The 25,379-nt window shown below is 33.7% G+C and overlaps 1 protein-coding gene across 3 annotated transcripts in view; it reads left to right on the forward strand.

The window, feature by feature from the left end:
- The window catches only part of ncanb (neurocan b), a 212,692-nt gene that overhangs the window by 120,959 nt on the left and 66,354 nt on the right, over nucleotides 1–25,379 (forward strand). For all 3 annotated transcript variants that reach the window (XM_051095274.1, XM_051095275.1, XM_051095276.1), the window contains exon 9: nucleotides 16,004–16,120. In XM_051095274.1, the coding sequence (XP_050951231.1) occupies nucleotides 16,004–16,120 (117 nt within the window). The remainder of the gene's footprint in view (nucleotides 1–16,003; nucleotides 16,121–25,379) is intronic.

Genomic DNA, 25,379 nt, shown 5'->3' on the forward strand with positions numbered 1-25,379 from the left:
CATAAGCTGTTTTGTCAGCTCAAACTCATCTTACTTCCATCATCCCGTGCTCAGCATTTTTCATAAAAGCAGTGCGAGTTCCGCCAGGTCGGAAATTGAACCGAAAGCCTGATGTTCCTGATATCCAACGGCCTCATTGTCAGCGCCGTGGAGCGTGCGCCGCTGACCTGGATTGAGTCCGGAACACGGTGATGAAGTAGCCTCTTCTATCTGATTATACGTGCTGCTTCAGGTTCCCTGCCGACTGGGCTGTATCTTGCCCGAGCTGAATAGACCAGACAGCTCCGACTCTCTCCACACCCCACTGAGATGCTTATTTTAGCAACATGGCATTTTATTTTCCCCTATCACTTTGAGAGAATGTGTCCCAGCATTTAATGTGCTTTAAAATGTCTGTGCACACAGACACACTGCTACGTTTTGTGACTAACAGGTGCATTTCAATCCAGTGTTAATGTTTATTTATTTATTTATTTTTTGTTTTAAGGTGTGGTTAAATTTACTTTTGTTGGGTGAATTTTTGCAGGCGAAATTTTTTGAGCTTTGCTTGATACATCTACACTATTAATATCTACACTATTTTAGTTTTATTTAGACAAAAATGGCATTTTGTCAGTATTTTTTATTCAAATGTGTTGTGTCGTTTTGTTCAGTTCATTTTGGTTGTTTTAAAGTGTGGTCCATTTACGTTTGTACTGCAAATTTTAGTTTTAGGTGAAATCCAGTTGCATTTAGAAATTTTATCGTCTGGTATGTTAATTTTTAAAAATTTGATCGGGTTAGATTTTGAAAAATGCACTTTTTTGTTTTGTTTCGGTTGTTTATTTTAAGATGTCATCATATTTGCTTTTTTTTTGGCATATTTTGACACATCTGGGAATTTCAAGTGAGGGCAAATGTTTCTGTGTGCTGTTTTCATGATATGTTTAAATTGGTCACTTGCATTTGCCATGTCGACCAACAGAAATATGATTTGTTTGAAAGTGACACTGTGCAATCTGTACTTCACACATCTACACTACTGACTATAGACAATGGACCTTTTTACCTTGCAAGATTTTGCTACTTAAGTCTTTCGATGGCAGCATTGTTTAATTTTAGTCAATATTTTATCATGTCAATAGCAAAGAGTAAATTTTAAGTTGGTTAGACAGAAAGCTGCTTGGTATGAAAGTGACTTCTTTGTGAGCGTTGCTTCATATGTCACTACACAACAGACAATAAACAATTGACCATTTTTCGGTGCAAAATTTCAACAAACGGTTTCCAAACACTAAAAAGTTGTAGTTTTCATCATTTGATGACAATATCATTTATATCATGCTATACTCATTAGGGCCCGAGCACCAGTGGTGCAAGTCTTCTCCATCTTTTCCAAAATAAATCACATTTTTGAGGGCCTAAACATGCTCGAAAAACTCACGAAACTTGGCACACACACCAAAAGTGTTGAAAATGTATATTTTATGTTGGTGTCAGAGGTAGGTGTGGCAAAATGGTTTGATAGCACCACCTATAAAATTTCAACAAAGTGCCCCTCGAGCTATGTTTCGCATACAAAATTTGGTAGACACATGTAACACTCCAATACCTACAAAAAAGTCCCTTGGTACGAAGTCCAAAACCCAACAGGAAGTCTGTTTTTTTGAATGTTCTCTGCAAGTTCTGTGCCATTTTTGGCATTTTCAGGTGTTGTATTTAAACTAATTCCTAGAGTTTTAAACAGTTAAACACCAAATTTGGTCAGTGTAGTCTAAAGCCCTCTGTGACATTAAATTGCGAAGATCTTGAGTTTCCGTTGAAGGATATGTCCATGGCGGCCTTACAAACTTTGATGTTTTGCCATGAAAAAGGAAGTTGTTGTAATTCAGGCATAAAATGTCCGATCTGCATCAAAATTGACGTGTTTGATAAGAGTCCTGTCCAGAACACATGCCCATGCCCATATTCAGTTATAGTCATAGCGCCACCTGCTGGTAACAGGAAGTGGCATGTTTTATGATCTAGCAAACTCCTCACAGAGATTTAATGGCATCAACATTAAATTTGGTCAGTCTAATCTAAAGGCCTTTGCAGTGTTAAATTGTGGGGCATGTCTGTGGCATTCTCACAAATCAAAGTTTGATGTTTTGCCATGAGAATAGATGGTGTTGTAGCTCAGACTTTACACTTTCGATAAGATTCCTGGCCTGAACACATCTAAAGTCCAATATTCTGTTATAATCATAGCGCTACCTTCAGGCAACAAAAAAAATGACTTGTTTGACTTGTCTAACTTAAACATGCAATGTCCAAACTGTACCAAACTTCACATGTTTGGTAAGAGTCCTGACCTGAAGACATCTACAGGCCAATATTCAATTATAATCATAGCGCCACCTGCTGGCAACAGGATATGTCATGCTTTGCACCAACTCAAACATACCATGTTCAATCAATATCCAGTTATATCCATAGCGCCACTGCCTGGTATCAGGAAGTTTGGCACATATAAATGACTTTGGCATGTTCCTTCTATAGTTACAACTTTAAATGCATATCGCCCAGCGTTTGCTGTTTTCCTAACGCCACTGGGTGGTGGTGAGCCTGGGTGCGAGGGCCCTTTCAACGCTGCTTGCAGCTTTAATTTAGTTTAGTTTTACTTTGACCAAAATGGTATTTTGTTATTGTCATCAAGAGTATTTTTAAGATACTCATTGTCATCTTCGTTATCATTGACAAAATAGAAAAAACTTGTTCGTTAACAAACATTTTTGTCAGTAATTTCACTGATTTGAGTGATTTTTTTCAAGTAACTAGTAAAGTAAAACATCTGAGTTACTTTTTCAAATAAGTAACGCCAGCTCCTTATTTTTCCCATTTATTCACCAGCAGCTCTCCTGCTGCCATGTTGAGAAAAATCAGGAGTAAGAACAGAAGAAAGCACTTTTACCTTTGCCGTAAATGCCTAAAAATAACTTTTTTATATTTAAAGCAAACTAGCAAGCCCAGCCCAGATTTAAAAAGTAACGCAAAGTAACAACGCATTACTTCGCATAAAAAGTAACTAAGTAACCTAATTAGTTACTTTTTTAGGGAGTAACGCAATATTGTAATGCATTACTTTCCAAGTAACTTTCCCCAACACTGCTCATAAATAACTGAACTCAGTATGTACAGAATCATTTAGAAGAGGAGTGACTCCATATTCACTCGAGGACCTCTTTATGCCACTTTAAGCTTGCAGATGCGTTTTATGCATAAACAGCAGCAGCTTTATTAGAGGACTCTTCAGATACAACCTCCGACATCAAATTATGTACAGCAGGGCACATCAGCCGAGACAAGCAGGAGATGGAATAGGAAAACGAAAGAAGGGGAGAACAGGCGGGAACAATAAGGACTGTTGATGTGCCTAGCAGCCTGAAGCCTACAGCATGGAGAAGCTTCAACCATTAACTGTGTGTCAGACTCTCCAGGCACTAACAATAGCACAGACGCTCTTCTCTCTCCCTTGCTCTCTTCCCCTTGTTTTTTCCATATTTCATACTCATAGGGAGATGAAATCGGCTCTCGTGCCTTTTGCACCAAACTCTGTAGTTTTGTTTCAGCATCAAACCTATTAATAGGGATGTGTAATGTGCAATTTTCAGTTATTTATGCAAATCTCAGGATGCGTGTGACACCGACAGGCTTTAATCTTTTCGTTGTAGTGCTGAGGTACGTCAAGACGGGGATATTATTGGAACACCGGGTTGTTCAATGTCAGGATTATTTTAGGATTTTGTTGCTAGGATGAAGTTTAGTGCCTTTCCAGCTGAAATCTGACCTGAAATTGTAGGTTTTAAGTGTTTGAGGATTATGTGCCCGTAAGCGCTTTGAATTGTGTCTCTTTTTCGTGTTTCTTGACTTCTAGGTCTAAAAAAAGATTTTTGAAACCCTTGCAGGTAAAAAAATAGAGGAATAAAAGAACATCATGCTGTTTTGACATAGCGTCAGCTCTTATTTCTATGATTCATTCGCGTTTTCAGATGCCGTAATCCCTTAGCGTAGGATTTTCAGCCATTTTCAGCGAGTTGTTTTGTGCAGTGAGATTTATTGTAGTCATGTTGGCTGGATGATCTCAAATGTTGGCACATCAGTTTTGTTTTTAACATTTCTACCTGAAATGTGTTGTAGTTTAACAAGGGGAAGATCTGGTGTTATGCAAGTGCTGCCAAGTGGCAAACTAAAAGTAGCAACACAAGTACACTACCAGTCAAAAGTTTTTGAACAGTAAGATTTGTAATGTTTTTTAAAGAAGTCTCTTCTGCTCACCAAGCCTGCATTTGTTTGATCCGAAGTACAGCACAAACCGTAAAATTCTGAAATATTTTTACTATTTAAAGTAACTGTTTTCTATTTGAATATCTTTTAAAATGTAATTTATTCCTTTGATTTCAAAGCTGAATTTAGCATCATTACTCTAGTCACATGATCCTTCAGAAATCATTCTAATATTCTGATTTGCTGTTAAAAAAACATTTATTTTTATGATGATGATGATGATGATGAAAACAGCTGAGTAGATTTTTTCAGCTTTCTTTGATGAATAGAAAGTTCAGAAGAACAGCATTTATCTGAAATATAAATCTTTTGTAACATTATAAATGTTTTTATCACTTTTTATCAATTTAAAGCATCCTTGCTAAATAAAAGTGTTAATTTCTATAATTTCTTTGCCCCAAAAAAATACTGACTCCAAGCTTTTGAATATGGTATTAATGATGTAGTGTGTAATGTTACAAAAGTTTTTTATTTTAGATAAATGCTGATCTTTGGATCTTTCTGTTCATCAAAGAATCAAAAATATGTACTCAACTGTTTAAAATATTGATAAAATAGTAATGAAAAATGTTTATTGAACAGCAAATCAGCATATTAGAATGATTTCTGAAGGATCATGTGACACTGAAGAATGATGCTAAAAATTCCGCTTTAATCACAGAAATAAATTACATTTTAAAATATATTCAAATAGAAACTGTTTATTTTAAATAGTAAAAATATTTTTAAAAATTTACTGTTTTTGCTGTACTTTGGATCAAATAAATGCAGGCCTGGTGAGCAGAAGAGACTTTTTTTAAAAACAATAAAAATTTTACTGTTCAAAAACTTTTGACTGGTAGTGTCACTGAAGTACAGTGTTCATTGACACTAGTACAGCCATTTAAAGGGATAGTTCACCCAAAAATGAAAATTCTGTCATTAATTACTCACCCTCATGTCGTTCCAAACCTGGAACCTGTTCGTCTTCAGAACACAAATTAAGATAGTTTTGATGAAATCCGAGAGCTTTCTAAACCTGCATAAACAGCAACGCAACTATCATGTTCAAGGCCCAGAAAGGTAGTAAGGACATCATTAAAATAGTCCATGTGAAATCAGTTATTCAATTTTATGAACACTACAAGAATGCCACAGAAGTGGGCAAATGTTTGAATTTGATTTCCTTAACCCAGTTTTGCCAATTCCTACAAACTCTCTGCTTTTCTCCAGCAAATGCTGAGTGCTATCTGAATTTGTTCCACTGCATCGCAAGTTACGTCATCCCGCCGGTGGTAAACGGCAACTCCAGCCTTCCTCGGCTTCATTCTTCCAGCAGCATTAAATCACTGCTTGCTCTGTGCCAGTAGATTGCTGTGGTCCACAGGGATGCCAAGTTATCTGTGTTGCGGTAGAAATAGGCCTCGGCTTCCCAAGGTGCACACTCAGCTTACCTCCACAGTAATTGCAACCTCACATTCAGTGAATGATGAGCACTGCTGCTTTGACCTCCAAGGCTGAGAGGCTGATGTCACGTATAAAACTTCATCGCAAGCACCGTGATAAACTCATTTAGAGATGTTGAAAATCTGTAATTCGCTTTAGAATAGAGTGCGTTTGTGCCTTTTCTCGCATTTGCAGAGCGCTTGTTTGTATTGTGACTAATTGTAGCGTTTAATTTACTTAATGATGCACCACCCACAGTTGTTTTATTCAGAGCAATAGTCGCTGTAGGGTGATGCAGTGAAACCGGGACAGCTTAAATGCAGAAAATCTTGTATGATGTTGATTTCTAAGTGTTGGTTGATTTACGTGTTTTCAAAATCTGTATGCTGTGTGAATATTTCAAGCTTCAGCTGAAGACTTGATAAGAGAAAGGACCACTTTTACCACAAAAAGTCTAAAAATTAATAGAAACATTTGTAATGCTCAAGAAATGAATTTTTTTTTGATACTTCTCTTTCATATTACTGCTGATTTAAAATATATAATTAAAACATAATCCATAATTAAAACATAATAATACTTTTGATGAAATTCGAGAGCTTTCTAGCCTTGCATAGACAGCAACGCAACTGACACGTTTGAGGCCCAGAAAGGTAGTAAGGACATTGTTAAAATAGTCCATGTGACATCAGTGGTTCAGCCTTATTTTATGAAGCTACGAGAATACTTTTTGTGCGCAAAGAAATACATAATAATCTCTTCTCTTCCATGTCAGTGGTGTAACTTTAAAGGTATAGTTTACTCAGAAATGAAAATTTTGTCATCATTTACTCATTCTCAAGTCTGTCCGAACCTGTATTGAACACAAAGAAGTAAGACGACTGTTTTTCTGTGGAATTCAATAGGGACCAACTTGGGAATTTTTTGGATAACGTATCCCTTTAAATAGTGTGTAAATAAGGAGGAAAGGGAATCTGATTCACTCATTGAAAAAAGGTAATGAGCGAAACCTGTAGAATTTTAATAGTGCGTTCAAATGATTATAAAAGATAGTATTTACATGTTTAACGCCACCACGTGTCAAAAATTAAGAGTGTTTAATTTCCAAGAACGTGCAACGTTTGTTTTGATGATGAATTTGTTAATGATTTTCGAATGATTTTTTCTGCGAGGGCCCTTTCATTAATGCTTGTAGCTTTAATTGTAATTGTTTTCTGATGCAACTTGACGTGTCAGTAAGCTCTCTGCTGATTGGCTTACGCAAGAACACGTCATCCAAATTTTCGGCTTGAGTTGAACTTTTTCAACTTGCACGGACCATGCGATTTAAGGAGAAGTCCACTTTCAGAACTGAAATTTACAGATAATGTAAATTGTCTTGTCATCCAAGATGTTCATATCTTTCTGTCTTCAGTCGTAAATAAATTATGGTTTTTGAGGAAAACATTTCAGGATTTTTCTTCATGTAATGGACTTGATTGGTGCCCCGATTTTGAACTTCCAAAATGTAGTTTAAATGCAGATTTAAAGGACTCTAAATGATCCCAGCCGAGGAAGAAGGGTCTTATCTAGCGAAACGATCAGTCATTTTTTTTCGGAAAATATATTTGTATACTTTTCAAGCACAAAAGCTCATGTAGCACAGGCTCTGGGATGCGCGTTCACAATGCTACAATTTAGTGATGGGTCGTTCTTCAATGATTCCTTCATTTTGAACGAATCTTTAATGTGACTCAGAAGAACGAGTCGTCTCGGGGAGTGATTTGTTCAGCTGCCCATGCGCAACATCCTATTAGGTTCTGTACTGGAATTAGTTCAGCTGTTTCGAGTCTTTGGGTTTTTCAAGTCGTTCGTTCATCTTATGGGGCTGTCACATGATGAACGAACGACTCAAACCTGAAAACATGTCAGATAAGAGGTGAGGTGAGCAAATCATAGACTAAAGACCCAGGTAAACAATGAATGAATCTTTTCTGTTTCTTATAGCATTACAGTTTTGTCTTGTTTGTAGTGTGATCAACCTTTGTGTAAGCAGTAGATGTGTTAGGGAAGTAACACGTAACATTTTAATTATATTTTGCTAAAATGAACGAAATGACTCGAAAAGAGATTCGTTCATTTTGCTAAATGAGACTCAAAGAGTCTGTAAAATAATCCGAACTTCACATCACTACTACGAATCAGTTCATCGTCTATGTACTCCGGCTAAAAAAGGTAGAGTATTGCAAAAAATTCCATCTTATTTTCTCCTACAACTTCAGAATTGTCTGACATCGTTGTACCTTTTTGTTTGTAAACAGCATTTGACTTACTTGCACTTTCTTAGTCTTTGCGCGTTCGCTTTGTAAACACTGGGTCTGTAGTTCCGGCGTGACCTTTCGACATGATTCAGTAGTACGTGAACGCGCATCCCAGAGCCTGTGCTACATGAGCTTTTGTGCTTAAAAAATATACAAATTTTTATTTTACAAAAAAAATGACCAATTGTTTCGCTAGATAAGACCCTTCTTCCTCCTTCCTTCTTCCTTTGAGTCCTTTGAAGCTGCATTTAAACTACATTTCGTAAGTTCAAAATCGGGGCACCAATCAAGTCCATTATATGAAAAAAAATGCTGAAATGTTTTTCTCAATAAACATAATTTCTTTACGAATGAAGACAGAAAGACAAGAACATCTTGGATGACAAGGGGGTGAGTACATTATCTGTGAATTGTTCTGAAAGTGGACTTCTCCTTTAACAAATTATTTTAAGCTGACAAATTGTGTTTTTTGTTTTTTAAAGTGTATATGGAATAACCGCGTTATAAGAGCAATAACCCCATGAAGCCATGGTTTACAGTGAATTTATAACAGCTACGTGCAACGTGCCTTAGCTGCTATAAATTCACTGTAAACCATGGCTTTAACATAACCTTGACCAGTTGTTTTGGAGATTTCAGTCTGTCCTACGTCGAAAATACTGCTTGGAGGCTAACCCTAACCCAAGAAGGGTTAGGGTTAGCTGCCGACTGACCGACTTACCATAAAAGTCCAGGCCACTGTTTTTCTTCACAAACTAGTGTGAAAGTTCAGGTGGTGTAAACAAAATATCACCCTGTAGCAGTGGTCACGAGGTTCAGAAGTGTTGCTGAAGTTCTTGCAACACTTTAATCCTTCAGAGAGATTTGTTTGTGCAGGCCAGCCACTATAATTTTTATCTATTGTTTTCAAGTGTGAAGATCTCAGAGGGTTTGATTGGATCTTACTGCGATGAAGTCCTCAAGTATTTCTCCCTTAACAAGGGCCTCGGCGTAGCATCATAAACAGCTTGTTTATGAGAGAAGGGAGCCTGTACACTTCAGAGTCGAGGCAGTGAAGCACTGTATTAGTATTTTATTTTCCTAGAGACTGTCCCTCATGGCCATGGACTGTGTTTTTGAGCGATAGCAGCTGAATAAAAAGATCACATTTTAATGGTTCGGCATCTGCTTTGGAGGTCAGTTGCTTTTCTAGCTGTTAAAACTTGCCGTTTTTACAAGCAGACTTGTTTTTGTTTCTGTTTGCTTCAGTACGTAGTGAGTTTGTGGGTTAGTGACTCATTTGATTGATTCCTCCAAAAAGTTGTACAAATGAGATGCTGTTTGGTAGAAGTTGCAATCCAGGCACTTGATGTATTAAAGCTCTTTTGTAATCAAGCGTTTATCATGACAAATGGACTATTATCCACTTATATGTTTGTAGTGTTAATCGTGTGAGCGGTCGTTTCTATCTCGGGATGAGCTGCGTTCAGGCTCCGCTGAGACCACGAACGGTGCGTGGACTTTAGTGAGAAAGTCATGGAGAAATAGAAAGAGACGGAATTGGGGAAGAAGAAACTATTTTAAGCTCGCTGCGTAATTAATCATAAGCCAACGGCACGAAACAGAAGAGGCTTTTAACTGCTATTGCTTTCATCCCTGTGCCATTGTTTCCTTTGTTGTTGCTGTTTATCCTCCCTCCTCCTCGTAAGAAGTCGCTTCATGCGTCTTGATAGATCAGATCACCACGCTGAAATAATTTTTAGTAATTACAAAGAAACATCAAGTAGCATTAAATTAAACATGACGTTTTGAAGTAGAAATACTAAAATAGCATTTTATTGAAAACGTCTGTTTATTCTTGCAAAATCAGTCTTTTATTATTATTGGCTTTAATATTATACATTTACATTATACATTTATTTTAAATTTTGTTATTTTTACATTTTTGTCAGTTATACATTTATTTTTTGTCACTTTTGCTATTTTTAAGACTTTTATTTTAATTCATATATTTATTATTTTTATTGTCACTTTATTGACAGAAACATTCATTTTAGGTATTATTACTATTTTTAATAATATTCCTAATTTTATTTTAATTTTTGCTACTTTTGTGCTATTTATTATTTTATTTAGGTTTTTTATTTATTTAAATCTTTTTTCTGTCACTGTATTTAATTATTGTTTTTATAATTTTCTTGTTATTGACAGACACTTTTATTACAGTTTAGAAAAACATTATTATTATTATTATTATTATTAATATATATTATATTATTATTTGCTTTTTTATTAATTATACATTTATTGTAACTTGTCGATTTTGTTATTTATAAGTAAATATGACTTTTATTTTAATTATATATATATATATATATATATATATATATATATACATATACATATATATGTGTATATATATATATATATATATATATATATTATTGTCACTTTATTGACAGAAAGAATAATTTTAGGTATTATTACTATTTTTAATAATATTCCTAATTTTGCAACATTTGTGCTATTTTTTTTTATTTTATTTAGATACATTTTTTATTTAGCTAAGTATTTTTATTTTTGTAACTGTATTTAATTATTGTTTTCAACATTTTCTTTTCATTAACAAACTTTTATTACTCTTTTAGAAACAGCTTAATTATTATTATTATTTGCTTTTTAATTTAATATACATTTATTTTTACTTTTGTCACGTTTTACTGTTTTTATTTTCAGTATTTTTTAATTGATATAAATTGTATTGTAATTAATGTATTTGTCTGTTTTTATTGTCACTTTCTTGACAGAAATAGTAATTTAATATTCCTGTAAAACATTCCTATAATAATATTCCTAATTTCATTTTTGCTACTTTTTTTTGGTATTTTTATTTTATTTAGATTAATTTTTATTTAATTGATTGTTTGTTACTGTATTTAATTATTGTTTTATTATTGTCTTTTTTTATTGACAAACTTTTATTACCGTTTTATAAACAGTTATTATTATTATTGTTTAATTAATCATTTTTTACTGTTTTATTTAAAACTTATTTATTTATTTTTAATATTTTTTATTATGCTATTATTATTATTATTATTATTATTATTTAATTTGAATACATTTTTTGCTATTTTATATAAAATTTATTGTTTGTTATTTTTTATTTTGTCACTGTTTTTACTTTTTACGATTTTCATTGTCACTTTTATTAACCAAACAGTCATTTTAATTATTATTTTTTTTTTTATGTATTATATTTTAATTTTTGTAACTTTTTTTTTTTACTTTTTTTAAATGTTTTTTTTTCTTTTTTCATCAGTTTTAATGATTGTTTTTATAGTTTTCATTGTCACTTTTTATTAACAGAAACAATTATTATTATTTATTATTATTATTATTATTATTATTATTTAACTGTATTATTAGTTACATTTTTGTCACTTTTTTTTACTATTTTTATTTAAAAAATTTTTTTGTTATTTTGATTCTTTTTTTGTCACAATTTTTACCTACTATTTTTATCGTTCTCATTGTCACTATTTATTGACACAAATAGTACAGGGATGAAGAAGAGCAGGAATGGGAATAGAAAACAACATTCAGTCCTGCGTATCTTAATGTGCCTTGATCGATCAAATAACTCTTCAAATGGTTGTGCACATTCCATTCACACTTGGAAAATGAATCCAGATCCAATCTGCTAATCCGCAAATCTTTCCCTCATATGTTCCCCTTTTCTATTTTGACTTGGTATTCGAGTTTCGAGGTTGCTCTGTCCACGATCACCTGCTCACTTATGCATTGCGAAACTCCCAATTTTTCCATGTGATCGTAAATCCATTTGTGATGAGTAAAGCTTACATATGTGGCCTAAATAACCACATGCATTTACGCCTCAAACCACCTATCGAGGTATTTTCACATTATCCACAGCTTAGGGAAGCGTTCTCCGTCGGGACTAGCGATCTGCGCAGGAAATGGCCTACGTTGTGACTAATTGTTTGGAACCTGAATGTCTTTTTCCCCTGCACCGTTCTCAGCTTAGCGCCAAGAGCCCTCCATCCTCTCAGAAAACGATCCGTTTGACGGGATTTGGGATGAAAAAGCTCTCGAGTGGGCGCTGAAGAGTTCATTTCATCACGATGATGACGAGCAGTCCTTGAACTCTGTCGCTCTCGTGGAGTTGTGTGCAAGAGGAGTCTCCGGTCCAGGCGGCATTCATTAAATTTGGTCAATGCGGATCTTTATGTCATCGTGCCCCGTGCGGAGAATCCACAATAGCCCAGCTGCCTCTCGCTGAGCCGAACCGGCTTTGAGAGCTCGGGAGAGAGAGCGGGGGAATGTTTATCCGCTCTTTCTGGCTATGAAGTGGCAGTCACTCATGTGTCATATACTTGTCAATCTCAGCCGTCCTGCTGGGGGTTTCTGCCGTCTGTTGTCTTTGGACTAAAAGAACGATTGACTGCGAGACGTGAAGGATTCACTGTGACCGACCGACTTTCAGATGTTGTCCTTCATGGAGTTCTTTGTGTTTATGTGGACTTAATGTGGTTTTAGTTTTGTCGCTTCGCAACGTGGACGAGGCCTTGAGCCAGATTTCAAAAATGAATAATTTACAGATAAAAAGCAATGGACGGATGAATATTTAGCTTCAACTGGATTTTGATGTCTGCCGTCAACTACTCTGTTGAAAAGACCAGCACTAGTTGTGTTTGCTGATGTCAATCCAACCAGGCGTTTTCACATATTATACATGAATAATTTAATAATGGTAACAATTTACAATAAGGTGTAGTTTGTTTTTCATTATTTAATGTATTGACTAACATGAGCGAACAATGAATACATTTATTACATTATTTATTCATCTTGGTTAATGTTAGTTACTAAAAAATTGTTCATGTTGGTTCACTGTTTACAGACACTACTTGTGATTTTAATAATGCATTTTAGTAAATTCTGAAATTAACATTAACTAAGATTAATAAATGCTGTAGAAGTATTGTTCATTCTTAGTTCATGTTAACTAATGCAGTTTACTAATGTTAACTATTTGACCTTATTTTCACAGAATGTTCACATAATAATTAGAATATATTATTATATTATATTATATTATATTATATTATATTATATTATATTATATTATATTAAAATGCTAAAAAAATGTGTCTTGTAAAGTGTTCACATAATAATTAGAATATATATTATATTATATTATATTAAAATGTTAAAAAAAATGTGTCTTGTTGGACAAAAAGGACCATTATTATGATAATAAATTATATAATAAATATGTAAAATAATATATTATAAAACACACACACACATATGTAATATATATGTGTGTGTGTGTTATAATATATTATTTTACGTATTTACTATACATTTCTACATTTATAATATGTTTACATTATTATTGCCAGTTTTTTCAACCATTTTGAATATCACAAAAGCAAAAGTTTTTTGTTGAATAAAATATAATAAGAAATATAATTTATTTTTGGAATTTATTCAGTATTCTTCATAATATATTTAAATAAATGCATAAGTTGTAATTTATAAATAATATTTTATTACAGGGTATATTAGAATTATATTCATGATGTTTATTGGTTTATTGTTTATTCTTAGTTCATGTTATTGTAGTTAACTAATATTAACTAACTGACCTTATATTAAGCGTTCAAATAATAAATAGATTATACATTATAAATATTATATGTATTATTTATACATTATTAAATTTATTTGTGTGTGTGTGTGTGTATATATATTATGTTATATTAATATATATATATATATATATATATATATTAACATTTAACATTAACATTTATGTGTATAACCTTAAAATGTTTGTTGTTGGACAAAAATGACCATTATTATGATAATAAGTTACTATAATATGAAATAAATATGTAAAATACTAAAAATAATATAACACACACACATAAATATTTATTATTTATATAACATGTGTGTGTTTTAAAATAAATTATTTTACATATTTAATATACATTTCTACAGTTATGTTTTTAATTGCCAATTTTTGCCAGTGAAACTATTTTGAATATCACAAAAGCTTTTTTGTTGAGTAAATTATTAATTCATTTCTTAGTATATCCATTATTCTAAATATATTTAAATACAATTATAATTTGTATATAATTATAATTATAGTTGTTATTATTATTATTATAATTATATTCATGATGTTTATTGCTCATTCTTAGTTCATGTTAACTAATGTTAACTAACGAATCTTACTATATTATATGATATTATATTATATTATATTATATTATATTATATTATATTATATTATATTATATTATATTATATTATATTATGTTATGTTATATTAGAAACAAAAATCCATTATATAATAAATTATTATGATGTATAGTAAATATGTAAATTAATATATTATAATATATATGCATTTCTACATTTATAGAATCCACCTTGAATATCACAAAATCAAAATGTTTTTTGTTAAATAAAAAGTAATGAAAATATTAATGTTTGGAATTTATTTTATTATTTATTATGGAATTTTATTTTATTATTCTTCATAATATGTTTAAATTCAAAAATTGTAGTTTATAAGTAATATTTTTTTAAAAAATTAAATGTTTTATAACAATGTGTATTATAATTATATTCATAATGTTTATTATTACATTATTGTACGTATGTAGTGTTCATATTTCTACATTCATAATGTGTTTATATTATTTAAGAGCTGGTTTCATTTGTTAAAACACTGTTTTTGACTACCACAAAGCAAAATTAAAAGTATTGTGAAAATAATGAAATATTTTTTTTTAGTTTATCTAATACAATACATAAAAGCATACTATTTATCAATACGATCCATGCAATTTATTACTGTTTTTTTTATTTATTTATATATTTTAACAGCATGGCTATGTTAGCCTACTATCTAGACCAGCACTGACGATCATAATCCAACCTAAACCAGCATCAGGTTGATTTTTTGTCATGGTAAAAAAAGCTGAAAGCTGTCTGTAAATACAAAGACATAGAAGACAAATGCAAGTGCTGTACAGTAGCTACAGAGCCCGACCGCAAACCTTGCCTTTAATCTGCTTTGATACTTCGCTCGTGTATCACTGCATGTGTACTTTTTGTTTTCTTAAGGGATTGTGTGCTTGAAGAAGAATCCGTTAGAGGAGAGAATAAAACAAGCTGTCACAACAGACAAGAAACATAGTACAGTTAATTTCTACTGAACAGCTCCCAAGGCCTGTAACAAAGTAGAACTCGATAAGATGTGGGAAGCGAACGCACACGGCGCGTGTGTTGCGAGGCCGTGTTGCGATTTATCTCCCCTGCTGTAAATAATTGCGTGTTTGGAATTATACCGGAGGAGACGTGGTGTGTTTGATGCACTGTCAGATTGCGTTTCGTGGCTGGGAATGGATTATAAAGCAGCACTTAATCAATTTCCAGCGCTGACGTCCTTGTAAAGGTTCCCCGTCCATAAGTTGATGTAATTATGACTTAATCTGTGAAATTTGCCATATATCACCACACCCCAAAACATTTCGCCGTACAGGTTTTTCCAGAGTCGTAGCTCAAGGAAATAAAGTGTGTTTATGACCCGAGAACGGTATGGTAATGTGCCATAAAAATAGACGAAAGTGTGCGCCGCTACTCTAGGCGATGATCGGATAATTTATGAAGGCCGGGGATCATGGTGAATCGCATTGTCCTTCCCTGCGGAGCATCTGTCATCATGAACGGGGGGTGACATCAAACTTGTGCTAATCTCTCACCTTGTTGAAAGTCATAGGCTCAGACTTCGTTTTCAGTCTGGAAAGTGAGAGATTTCTGCTCGTGTTTCATAAATGAGGCCCAAACTTATATATGTCCTGCAAACATTGAGCCTTGGTGCTCATATGGGAAATTTAGGATCGAATCTGGCTCTTAAACATCTTTTCATTCTCTCTCTTTCTCTACAGCAGAGGATGACCCCTGCCAGACCAACCCGTGCCTGCATGGTGGCAGCTGTCTGACTGAGGGGGAGGGATACAGTTGTCTTTGCCCCCAGGGCTATTCGGGAGAAAGCTGCGAGATCGGTAAGTGGATTAAGAGAAAGGTCGGGGTCGGGACAAAAGAGGTCAAGGACGTTTGAAGGAGCCTGCTGCAGCTCTAGAAATGCACTCGAATTTATGCAAAAGGCTAAAATTGGATATAAAACCACTGTGAACATTTCTTCTGAGGGTTATGCCTTTGACCTTTGATGTAAAACCAATGAATACGATTATTAGCAAGACGAAGACTTACATTGTGCGCCAGAATTTAATTTACTAGTATCTTGATCAGATGCTATCGTTTTTTCCCAATCGGAGGTTATAAAGAAACTGTAGGTTTGGGAAATTGTAATAAAAAAGCCAGTGCCAAGATAAGTAAACTTAATAAACAAAAAATAGCATATTTTAAATTCTTATTATTATTATTGTTAATGTTTTTATTAATTATACATTTATTTTAACTTTTGTTACTTTTTATAGTTTTTTAAATAAGAATTGTATTATTATAACTTGTTTATTTTGATATTGGTAATAAAATCAATAATATATATAGTTAGTAAATCATTTTTGTATTAGAAATCTCAATAATAATAATAATAATTAGTAGTAGTAGTAGTAGTAGTATAGATCACAATTAAGCATGCAAATATGTTACATTTCGATTATATGTAATATACTAAACATATTTAGAAACTATTATTATCATTATTATTAATGTTTTTAATTATATTTTTCTTTTACATTTGGTCACTTTTTACAGTTTTTATCTATTATTATTATTATTATTAATCATTTTTAATTATTATAAATATTTTTTAACTTTCATTTTTGTTACTTTTTACAGATTTTTTCTTTTATTTAAAAAAGAATTTTATTATTATTTGTTTATTTTGATGTTAGTAATATAATCAATAATATATAGTTAGTAAATTATTTTTGTATTAGAAATATCAATAATAAAAAATAAAATATTGTAAAAAATAATAAAATAATAAATATATTAATAATAATTAGTAGTAGTATTAGTAGTATAGATCAGCAAATTTTCACAAATAAACATGTTGAAACTATTGAAACTATTACTATTATTATTATTAATGTTTTTTAATTATATTTTTATTTTACATGTATTTTATTTTACAATTGTCACTTTGTATAGTTTTTATCTTTATTATTATTATTAGGTGTTTTTATGTTGATGTTAAATTAGTATTAGTATAAGAAATAACAATAATAACAACAATAATAATATTGTTATTGTTATTATATTTATTATTATTATTATTACATGTTGTTTATCTGATGTTAGTAATTAAATTATATTATTAGTAAATTATTTTGTAATAGAAATTATTATTATAATTGATATTATTGATTTACAATTAAACATGCAAATGTTACTTTTTTATTAAAATATACAAAAATCATATTTTGAAAACTAGTAATAATAATTATAAAATTTTTAATTATATGTTTTATTTTAAAGTTTGTCACTTTTTGCTGTTTTTTTATTATTTTAACAGGAATTTTTGCAGTAGTAGTAGTAGCAGTAGTATTAAACATGCAATAGCATATTTGAAAAAAGCATATTTTGAAAATAAGTATTACTATTTCTATTTTACATTTAGTCACTTTTTACAGTTTTTAATTTGCATTCTTTATTTTAATAGGAATTTTAGTAGTAGTAGTAGTATAGAAGATCAGCAAATTTATGTGCGAATATATTGCATTTTTTAAATAATTGAAATAATTTTAAAATACATATTTAAAAAGTGGCACAGGTACATCATTTTGGCTCTAGGCTGTTCAGCTGACTGCAAAATTTGGGAACACCTTGTGTAGTCGATATGAGTAGCTCTGCAGGGGAAGATGGTTTACAGAAGCAAAGAGACCTGACAGCAAACTGCAAGGTGGCTTGTACAGGAAGTGGCAGCATGATCTGACAGGGCTGCACACAGCTCATTCTTCTCTGTCAGACAAGAACAGGAACAGGTGAAGGGAGAGCTGCGCCGGAGGTTGGAAGGGTTTCGAGAAAATGAGAGCACACTCTGAACAGGAGGGCAAGGCTATGCTGCCGAGAAAAAAGGAGAAAGTGATAAAGAGGTAGAAAAAAGACAGGAATAATGTATAGGGAGTAGCTAGAACCGTAATCACTTGAAGAGAGCATGAAATGACAGTGTTCAGACAGCAGTTAACATCAATAATGTGGTGAATTTCTGAGTAATAATTTAGGCTGGAGTGTTATCCTGAATTGGATTGAATCATGAAAAGTGGACGTTGTTATTATTAGTGGTATTACTGTTACTCATACATAGGAGTAGTGTTTTTTTCAAGATTTTCAACACATATATTTTTCTCTCTTTGTATTAAACTTTTACTTTTTAGTTGTAAAAATTGCACTGCTTTTGTGCTCATCTAATGACCATTATAAGCCAAACAGACAGCTGAGGTGTTATTACGGAGAGGCATCTGGATGTCAAAGGTCCCAGCTGTGTTTTGGTGGAGAGGTCAAAGGTTAGCAAAGCTGCGGGGTCTCATTATCAATGTTTTCACAAGCCAGCTGAACAGTCAATATGTGAATTATGCTAAACTACAACAAACAGCCGATCTGTCGCTAGCACTTGTGCTAGTAAGCATTACAGCACATGTGTCAAACTCTAGTCCTGGAGGGCCACTGTACTGCAGAATTTAGACCCAACCAGCTCAAAAACACCTGCATGGAAGTTTCTAGAAATCCTGAAAGCCTTATTTGCTGGTTCAGGTGTGTTTAATTAGGTTTGCAGATAAACTCTCCAGGACAGTCGCCCTCTAGAAACTGAATTTGATGCCCCTGCATTACAGTGTGATGCTAAGCTGCGGGTACACTAATAACCCATCTATAGATTTGATTCACAGATATATTTTGTACCATTCCGCACAGCCTTAGGGATTCATTTCAGATTTTTGACGCAAATGGGATTCGGAAGAAAACAATTCATGTTTATGTAATTCCAACACTTTTGGACTTTGAAAGTTCCTTCGGGTGATTTAGTAATTGGCTTTTCCTGTGGAGCATTCTGCGTTAGTGGTGTGTGTAATATTAATTACAGCCAAAGGCAGAAGGTTAATTGCATATTACTGCAAACTCTTGACCACATTTTGTACTAACCTAACACTTGATCTTTGCAGTCAACGTGTTGTAAGATGAAAGAATGATGAATTATGTAGAAAAAGTGTTCTTTGATTCCCTTTTTTGTATTCGTATTCATTAGCACTACTTCCTAAGACTGGATATGCCCTGCTATGTCATAAGCTTGACCGTTTATGCAACAAACATGAATAATACTGTATCTCAGAATGGGTGGTTTATTGAGAAAAGTGTAGTTTTGCAAGAATTTGGACAGCATCAAAACTTGGTGGAGAATGCGGGCACAAATTCCTTAGACTTATATTGGACAAGTAAACTCTGAGCCCTATTTACAAACCATAACATCATAGCCATAACTAACATGTATTGTGAGTTAAAGAATGTATCTACAGTTATACAATTTTGACTTCAAATTAATTATTTCAAAACACAATTTTATTGACAAAATGTCATTGATTACCATAAATAAATCGGTTTGTAAAACTTCTAAAAATTTATTAGATACAAAGTGCATTTGGCGCGCCATCCCGGAGGTGTTTTGGAGAAACATAAAGAGAATACTTTAATTATTCCTTACAAAAATGTGTGTTGTCCTGCTATGTTGCAAGCTTGACAATTTTATGCTGCAAACATGAATAATACTGTACCTTAGATTGGGTGGTTTATTAAGAAAAGGTGTAGTTTTGCAAGAATTTGGACAGCATAAAAACTTGGTGGAGAATGCGGGCACAAATTCCATAGACTTACATTGGACAAGGAACTCTGAGCCCTATCTAGAAACCATAACATTATAGCCAAAACTCACATTTATTGTGAGTTAAAGGAGTTTTTCATCTTGTTTACAACTTGTTAGAAAGGACAAAAATGCATGTACAGTTAAACAATTTTGACTTCAAATGTTAGTTCAAAACACACTTTTATTGATAAATGCAGTCGATTATTATAAACAAAAACTTTGATTTGTCGTTCGGTTTGTAAAAGTACCCGGAGGTATTCTGGAGAAACATAAAGAGAATACTTTATTTATTCCTTACAAAATATGTGTTATTTGAGCTGTTTAATGTAAATACTATTCAAATATGCTATTTATATGTTGTTTTTAGCAGCATTATTATACTTGTCCTGCTATATCGCAAGCTTGACGGTTTATGCTGCAAACATGAATAATACTGTACCTCAGATTGGGTGGTTTATTGAGAAAAGGTGTAGTTTGGCAAGAATTTGAACAGGTTAAAAACTTGGTGGATAATGTGGGCACAAATTCCATAGACTTACATTGAAAGTGGGACCATGAGCCATACCTAGAAACCGTAATATCATTAAGACTTAGCACTGGGCCCTTTTAGGGCTTAGGCCTGTAGCAACCACACAAAACACTCTAGAATCCACGCAGCAACACCCTAGCAACCACATTACATGCCTTATCAAACTTTCCCATCACTTTCTATCTATCTTACGAATAAAATGTGTACTGTAATGACATGACACTGCGACACGATATCCTTGGATTCCGTCCTTCGGGACTCAGGTTGTGCTCAGCAATTTGGGAAGAGGCATTTAGGATCCTTGCATAATTTATTGACTCCGCATCTGCCGGGCAATTGAAACATTTATGAGAAAGAGCAAAGAGGCTTACGGCAGGGACAAGATCACTTTCTTTAGACGCACCACATGCCAACATCAGCCAGACGAGTCTGTCCATCAATCTCCACGGGGCTCCCACTCCAGGAGATACATGAACTGGATTGAGACATATCCTGAGTTTGGTTATGTTCAATAATTTAAGGAACGGTTGAAGAGTTCACACATTCATTTGAGACACAAAATGGTGCAGAAATACCTTGACAGGTTTGGATTGCTATCCGTAACTGTTCTCAAGCATGAAAGACAACTCTAAACATCCTCTTTCTGGACGTATTGTGAGTTAAAGGTTGTGAGTTTCCATTGTACGTAGACCTTATTAGAATGGACAAAAATGCATTTACAGTTACACTATTTTGACTTTAAATAATTGTTTTAACTTCAGAACACACTTTTATTGATAAAATGCAGTAACTTACTATAAACAAAAAACTTTGATTTGTCCCTCAGTTTGCAAAATTTGTAAAAAATTAAATTACAATCGAATTGCATTTGGCGAGCCATCCTGGAGGTAGTGTGAAGAAACATAAAGCGAATACTTTAATTATTCCTTACAAAAATCTGTTATTTGAGCCATATAATGTAAATATAATTTAAATATGCTATTTACAAGCTGTTGTTTTCAACAGCATTATTTGGATATGATTCTCTTAGTAACTATCAAGATTATGGTGATAATTTCTCTAGTTTCTACTTTTTAGATTTAACCCTCTGGGGTCTGAGGGTGTTTTGGGGCCCTGGAGAAGTTTTGACATGCCCTCACATTTGTGCTTTTTTCAGTATCTTAAAAACATATTAATGGCTAAAGTTTGATTACATTGTAATCAAACTTTGGGCTACAATAATATGCAAGCAACATTAATGTACATGTTTGTGTTTTTGAGAAAACAACATTTACGTGTGGTTAGTGAAAAACTAAAATCTTTAAGTCACTGAAATAAGACCATGAAACACATTCAGAACATTCATGCACAAGACCTTTGAGAACTGGATGTGGTAGTCTAGAGTTTTTTCTACAAAAAGATGTGAAAATCATCTCATTCACGCGTTTACAGAAAACAATATATTGATTTAAATTTTCTAAAACATGTTTTGTGACTGAAAGGGAATATGCGAGGGAGTGAAAACGACCATGAATATTTAGTGATTCACACCTGAGAGACAAAAGACCCTCCTCTAATGGCCCATCAATGAGACTGTGACTGTCAGGTAGAAACAATGAGAGATTCAAAGAATGGAGTTTTAGACTATTTGTATTTTATTTACAACACTGTATCATCAAAACATACATAATGAAGGTCAAAAGCACATTATTGACTACACTGATCTAACCATAGAGACGTGAACAGATTTTGTGCCATTCCTGAAAACTGTTTTCTGAATTCTGTTCAACAAGTGAAACAAGTAAATTATGCCTGATATTTAAGTGATTGCTGCTTCTTTCCATGGATTTAAGAAACAAAACTCATCATCAGTAGTCCAGGAAATTGTTTTACTAAAAAAAAAAATCAGTGTAGTTGAACATCTGATGTGGGTACAGTACTCTTCATGTAGCATTCATCTGTGGTGCAGGAATCAGATCACTAGAAAAAAAAAACAAACCAAAAAAAACATCTGTAAGCATGTTAATATCAGGAGAATCTGTAATATATACATATAGTATGATTTTGTAGTCATAGACTCACACATGCTTTATACTATCTTTAAAAAAAGGCATTTTATATCTGAGAAACTAATTATTATTGTTTAGCACGTTAAACATCTATTCATTAACATAGTATTAATAATAAACTAATAGTATCCTATTGTTATACGATAAATAAATAAATAAATATGATTTTATAGTCATAAACACAAGCATGCTTTGTATGTCTTATACAATACAAATCCATTTTATGTCTGGGAAACTAATGTATTATTGTTAAGCACGTCATAAACACCTATTCGTGAACAGAGTATATGACAGTAGTTTTATCTAAACAATCTTAGACTCTATTATTCAGTGTTACAGTGTAAACACTATTACTTTTATATCGCGTCATTTTTATTTTATAGAACATTAAAAACAGCCTGACGTCGTCAAACATTTCGATGCAATGAAATGAAACACACTTCATAACGTTTCACTTGATTGCATATGTAGTCAGGAATTATAGTTTGGAAAAAATCCAACTACTATAATGTCTACAAGTTATATCACAGTAACACAACAACTAACGTAAGCAGGCTAATAAAAGAAAGACTTACTCTTTCGGTGGATCTCGCCGTGCGTCGCATCGCGCTCTTCCTCTGATGGAAATATAAATCTTTCTCCTCACAGCGCGTCTTCTTCCAGTAACAAGATAAAGTAGCCGAGATGAACAATGAAGTGAAGTCTCCCGCTTTGTTTGCGTTGAAGTGGGCGGTTCGCCGCTTGCGCCTCCACATGGCTGATTATAATAACAAACCGAAAGTAGCTCGTGGGCGTGATCAAATTAAAAATAATTAGGTCTGACGAGAAAGACTGGACATGGGGTTGGTTTCATACAGATTACTATAACACATGATATTTGTTTTCGATAAGACTTACTCCATTTAAGAGTAGACATATCAGGCTTTCTATAGATATCTCTCTCATGTCTCTGTGTGGAGTATTCGCTGAGTTTTAGTTCATTTTAGTGACACATTTCTTAATGACGATCACAGAGAACAACGCGGCAGACTGCATACCCTGTTTGTTTGCTTTATTTCACAAAAATGTGTACACAAATAAAAGTGAATTCCTTACAGATTCCATTGATGTATTACTCTTATCTGTACGATCAAAAATGACTGAGAAATTTAAGTTCTTTTTGGCGTTATCAGAAAAACGGCTACAAACCGCGCCGGCGCGTTTTTCGACCCCAGAGGGTTAAGGTCCATTGCGCTAAACTGCAAATCAGCTGTGGTTAGATCAACAAATGAGTGTGGAGGATACTCAATGTGTTAATGGGTCACAGCTGCTACAAATGGGGATTGAGAGGTCGCTCAGTGCATTAAAACGTTTGAAAAGCCAAATATAAATGTCGGCAGTCATATTTATTCAGGCTTCAGGGGCAGTAGATGATGTTTCTGCCAAAGCTGAATAGTGCAAATAGAGTTTTACAGTGCAGACATAATGCAGTCAGACCGAAACAAATTCGCATGATTCAATACTCGTTCACTTTGTTGCAAGCAGTCGATATGTGTAGTCTGAGAAGCAATTTAATCTCGTCCATTCGGATACTTGAAAGGGTTACGCGTTTTTATTGGATGGATCTGGACCAGGTTTACCAGGTTCTTGCAATACACCATATATATTGTATATAATTTATACAGTACATTATTTGCATATTTTAATACTTTACTACTTAATACTTTAGTACTATAAAGTTTTAAAAACTACATATATATATACACCACCCTTTCTATCTCTCAGTCTCTCATTTTCACTCTACTCCTCCATTCTCTTTTTCAGTGCTGCTCCCTCGACCCCTGTCCCCTCTGGCCTGTTGTTATTTGCCAGAAAGGCTGTATGAAAATTGCAGTGCACTTCCAAAATGGAGTGAAAGCAGCCCCTTTGGTCCCCCAAGCCTTTTTCTCCAGTAATACATTGCATTTGCCTCCACCAGACTACCATATATTTTCTCCACCCTTAACCCCATATGCATTTCCTCCACGGTTTCGTTTGGTCCCTCTACGCGTTCAAACACAACATATTGCAGACATGCAGGCATTATTGCTATTAATAGCGTACATTTGCTATTTTATTATATAAGCTACTTTTTTGAGTTTTCAATAATTAAAAAGAAAGAGAGAGTGCCAGACTTGTTTTGCAGTTCTGAGAGAAAAAATAAACTCAAGCAACCCTCTGTTGCATGGATATCAGGCTTCATAATTGCATGTAAAAGATGAATGAAGTTTGCCCTATCAATATTTTTGCCCTACAACCCTAGAGAGTAACTTTCTTCTGGGACGTTTCCCGAGAGGAAACTCAGCCCACTGCAGCATCTCGCACATCGGCGCGCCTGTTGATTGATGGCTATGTGGGCAAGCCAATCCCCCTGTGCACGGCTGCTCTTTACGCGGGTTGATTGCCCCGCCCGCCGCCAGTGGCTCATTAAATCATCCCTTGGCACATTCCATCCTGCATGGAGAAGTGATCAACAAATCATTGACAATCATTCTTCATTTGCTGACAAGTACCTCGGCGCAACGGGCTATGTGGAGCCATGCACCCTCGGGCTGTCGGAAAGGACCGGCACGCACAAACAACCTCAGGTCCATCTGCTCCGTCAGACTAATGTTGGCAAAGACAGGTAGAGGGCGGCCCGGTTGGCAGCCCAACGCGACAGCAGGGGGCGGAGCAAAAGAAAACACAGATCTGGAGATTAACGAGCTTTTATGAGTTTGGCTCAGCAGGCGATCACAGAAGTTGAATACACCTGCTGTCCATAAAGTCCTGGACTGCCACATTGCTACAGTTTACAACAGCTAAAACCAAGCTTTTAAAGTTCCATACTGAAACTCGTTGGCATT

The sequence above is a fragment of the Labeo rohita genome, chromosome 22 (assembly GCF_022985175.1).
Source record: "Labeo rohita strain BAU-BD-2019 chromosome 22, IGBB_LRoh.1.0, whole genome shotgun sequence".
Lineage (NCBI taxonomy): Eukaryota > Metazoa > Chordata > Actinopteri > Cypriniformes > Cyprinidae > Labeo > Labeo rohita.